Genomic DNA, 3,243 nt, shown 5'->3' on the forward strand with positions numbered 1-3,243 from the left:
TACTCAAAAGAATACAATATAATGCAATATTAAATTTTAAATATTATTTAATTTGTGATTTAAAGTATGATAATGATTAAATTAATATAAAAAGATCTTAAATTTTTTATTATTATGAGTAATAAATTTTTTTCAATAATTAAAAAATAGTTTTTTTTTTGCTATTCTAAAATTTTGATAACTTTTTAATAATGGATTATTTTATGAGTTTGTGAACTTTATAATAACGGATTATTTTATGAGCTTAATCTAATAAATATTAAATCGATCAAATAAATCAAATTTACCGGCTAAATTGGTTTACTCGAATCGGTCAAAATTAAAATTTTACCTATCAAAAACCAATATTTTATTTAATAACAAATTTTAAATTTTTTAACTTGGGCAAAAAATCATAAATTATATTAGAAATTTAAATAGAATACACTTTGATGCTTGGAAAATACTTTGAGCACAACAAAATCACAAGGATCCGCACAAGTGATGGTTGAATTTTCATATCATCTCGTATCCGTATTTACTATTTATATGTACACAAAATATCACATTGTTACTTTTCTAAGGATCATTCTGATTTTGCTTTTAAGTATTTTTTTATTTCAATTTCATGTCAAGGTAAATGTTCTGATTTCTTCTAAACCCTTATTTGAGTATATTTTTGAAATTTTTTTATAGCTTTATTCATACTTGTCGGCAGATTCATGGCGAGAAAATACGAAGGACGTGCCGTGGGAATAGACCTTGGCACAACGTACTCATGTGTTGCAGTATGGCAGGAGCAACACTGTCGAGTTGAGATCATTCATAACGACCAAGGCAACAGAACAACACCTTCTTTTGTTGCTTTCAACCAAAATCAGAGATTGATCGGTGATGCTGCTAAGAATCAAGCTGCTGCAAACCCGGAAAATACTGTTTTTGGTAATTTCAATTCTCTTACCCCTTCGAATATTACTGGTTGTTGTAATGGTTCATGTTTATTCAAAAGTTCAGAGGCTTATTACGCAAGTTATTTATATATTTAAAATTCCTAATAAGTTATAGACCAAAGTAGTTGTTAAACCTTATTTGTATAATTTTTTCAGATGCTAAGAGGTTAATCGGTAGGAAGTTTAGTGATCCTATTGTTCAAGATGATATACTTTTATGGCCATTCAAAGTCATTGCTGGTGTTGATGACAGACCCATGATTATGGTTAAGTACAAGGGTCAGGAGAAACAACTATATGCCGAAGAAGTATCCTCTATGGTACTCACCAAAATGCGAGAGATTGCCGAGTCATATTTAGAATCAAATGTTAAGAATGCAGTTGTTACTGTGCCAGCTTATTTTAATGATTCTCAACGAAAAGCCACTATAGATGCTGGTGCTATTGCTGGCCTCAATGTTATGAGAGTAATGAATGAACCTACTGCTGCAGCTGTTGCATATGGTCTTGACAAGAGAACTAACTTTGATGGAGAAAGAAATATTTTTGTGTTTGATCTTGGTGGTGGCACTTTTGATGTGTCTTTACTAACCATTAAAGGTAATGTGTTCAATGTTAAGGCAACTGCTGGAAACACTCACCTTGGAGGAGAAGACTTTGATAATAGAATGGTGAACTACTTCATACAAGAGTTCAATAGAAAGAACAAAGTGGATATTAATGGAAATCCCAGAGCATTGAGAAGATTGAGAAGTGCATGTGAGAGGGCAAAAAGATCACTTTCTTTCCTTGTTGTTGCAACTATTGAAGTAGATTCTTTATTTCAAGGCATTGACTTTTCTTCATCCATCAATAGAGCCAAGTTTGAAGAGATGAATATGGACCTTTTCGACGAGTGTATGAAGATTGTCGAAAGCTGTGTAATGGATGCTAAGATGGACAAGAGCAAGATAGACGATGTCGTCCTTGTTGGGGGGTCGTCAAGGATTCCTAAAGTACAGCAGCTATTACAGGACTTTTTCAACGGGAAGGAGTTGTGCAAAAGCATTAATCCTGATGAGGCTGTGGCTTATGGGGCAGCTGTTCAGGCTGCTATGTTGAGTGAAGACATTAAGAATGTTCCAAATTTGGAGCCGCAGAATAATTCACAGTTGGTTCTGCATAATGTTCCACAGTTGGTGCTGCAGGATGTTACACCATTGTCTCTTGGTATATCTGCATTAGGAGATATCATGAGTGTGGTGATTCCTAAGAACACTTGCATTCCTGTCAATAAGACAACATCATGTGTTACAAGTCAAGATAACCAAACCATTGCTTTAATTAAGGTTTATGAGGGTGAGAGAACAAGAGCCAGTGACAACAATTTGCTTGGTTCTTTTATTCTTTCTGGCATTCCCCCAGCTCCCCGCGGTTCCCCTTTTTCAGTTGTTTGTTTTGATATCAATGAAAATGGTATTTTAACTGTTTCAGCTAAGAATAATGCTTCTGGAACTTCCAACAAGATTACAATAACCAATCACAAAGAAAGATTGTCAAGCGAGGAAATTAAAAAATTAATTCAAGAAGCTGAGAATTACCATATTGAAGACAAGAAATTCCTCCGAAAGGCCAATGCACTGAATGCATTGGATGAATACATTTACAAAATGAGAAATGCTTTAAAGAAAGAGGATATTGATACAATGCTCTCCTCGGAAGAAATTGAGAAGATCAGATCTACAATCGTGGTTACAACATATTTGGTTGACAAGAATAACCATGTGGTTGAAATAGATGATTTGGAGGACCTTCTAAAAGAGCTTAAAACTAGCATGGAACACATTATTGCTAAGACTATTTAGCTTTTTATGTACTTTTTCCTAATTAAGATTTGAAGTATTGTCTTGCTGTTTAGTATTCATCATCTAATAGTTTAAAAAGTTATGTTAAATTTCTGGTGGAGACATGTTATATAAGTGATTCCAACAACAATGTGCTTAAACCATTATGATTACATATGTTTCTTTGAGTCTTCTCCAAGATTTTAATCTGCTGCATAATCAGTTGGCTGAAGAAATTATGTATTGAAAGTTTAAAAGGCTATGTTCTCATTCTCAATAGTTAGAAATTTTGATGGAAAATGGATTATGCATTTCAATGTAAAAACGCTGTGAAGCTTCTGATAAATTGATTTTTCATTTCTGAAATTGAAGGAAACGACAACTCCTAAAATTAAGTTTAAGGATGATAAAACTTACAAGTACCAATACTATTCTAAGTCTTCTAAGATTGGATTAAACTTTTATGATGTATATTGTTTCTTAAGGTTATA

General features: G+C 32.8%; 1 protein-coding gene across 1 annotated transcript; it reads left to right on the top strand.

The window, feature by feature from the left end:
* The first annotated feature begins 701 nt into the window (after window positions 1-701).
* Window positions 702-2,773, top strand: LOC127115808 (heat shock cognate 70 kDa protein). Its single transcript, XM_051047255.1, has 2 exons — window positions 702-921; window positions 1,086-2,773. Exons 1-2 carry the CDS (start codon window positions 702-704, stop codon window positions 2,771-2,773), a joined length of 1,908 nt encoding a protein of 635 aa, XP_050903212.1.
* Window positions 2,774-3,243: the final 470 nt, after the last annotated feature.

This window comes from Lathyrus oleraceus, chromosome 1 (genome assembly GCF_024323335.1).
Source record: "Lathyrus oleraceus cultivar Zhongwan6 chromosome 1, CAAS_Psat_ZW6_1.0, whole genome shotgun sequence".
NCBI classification, from domain to species: Eukaryota; Viridiplantae; Streptophyta; class Magnoliopsida; order Fabales; family Fabaceae; genus Lathyrus; species Lathyrus oleraceus.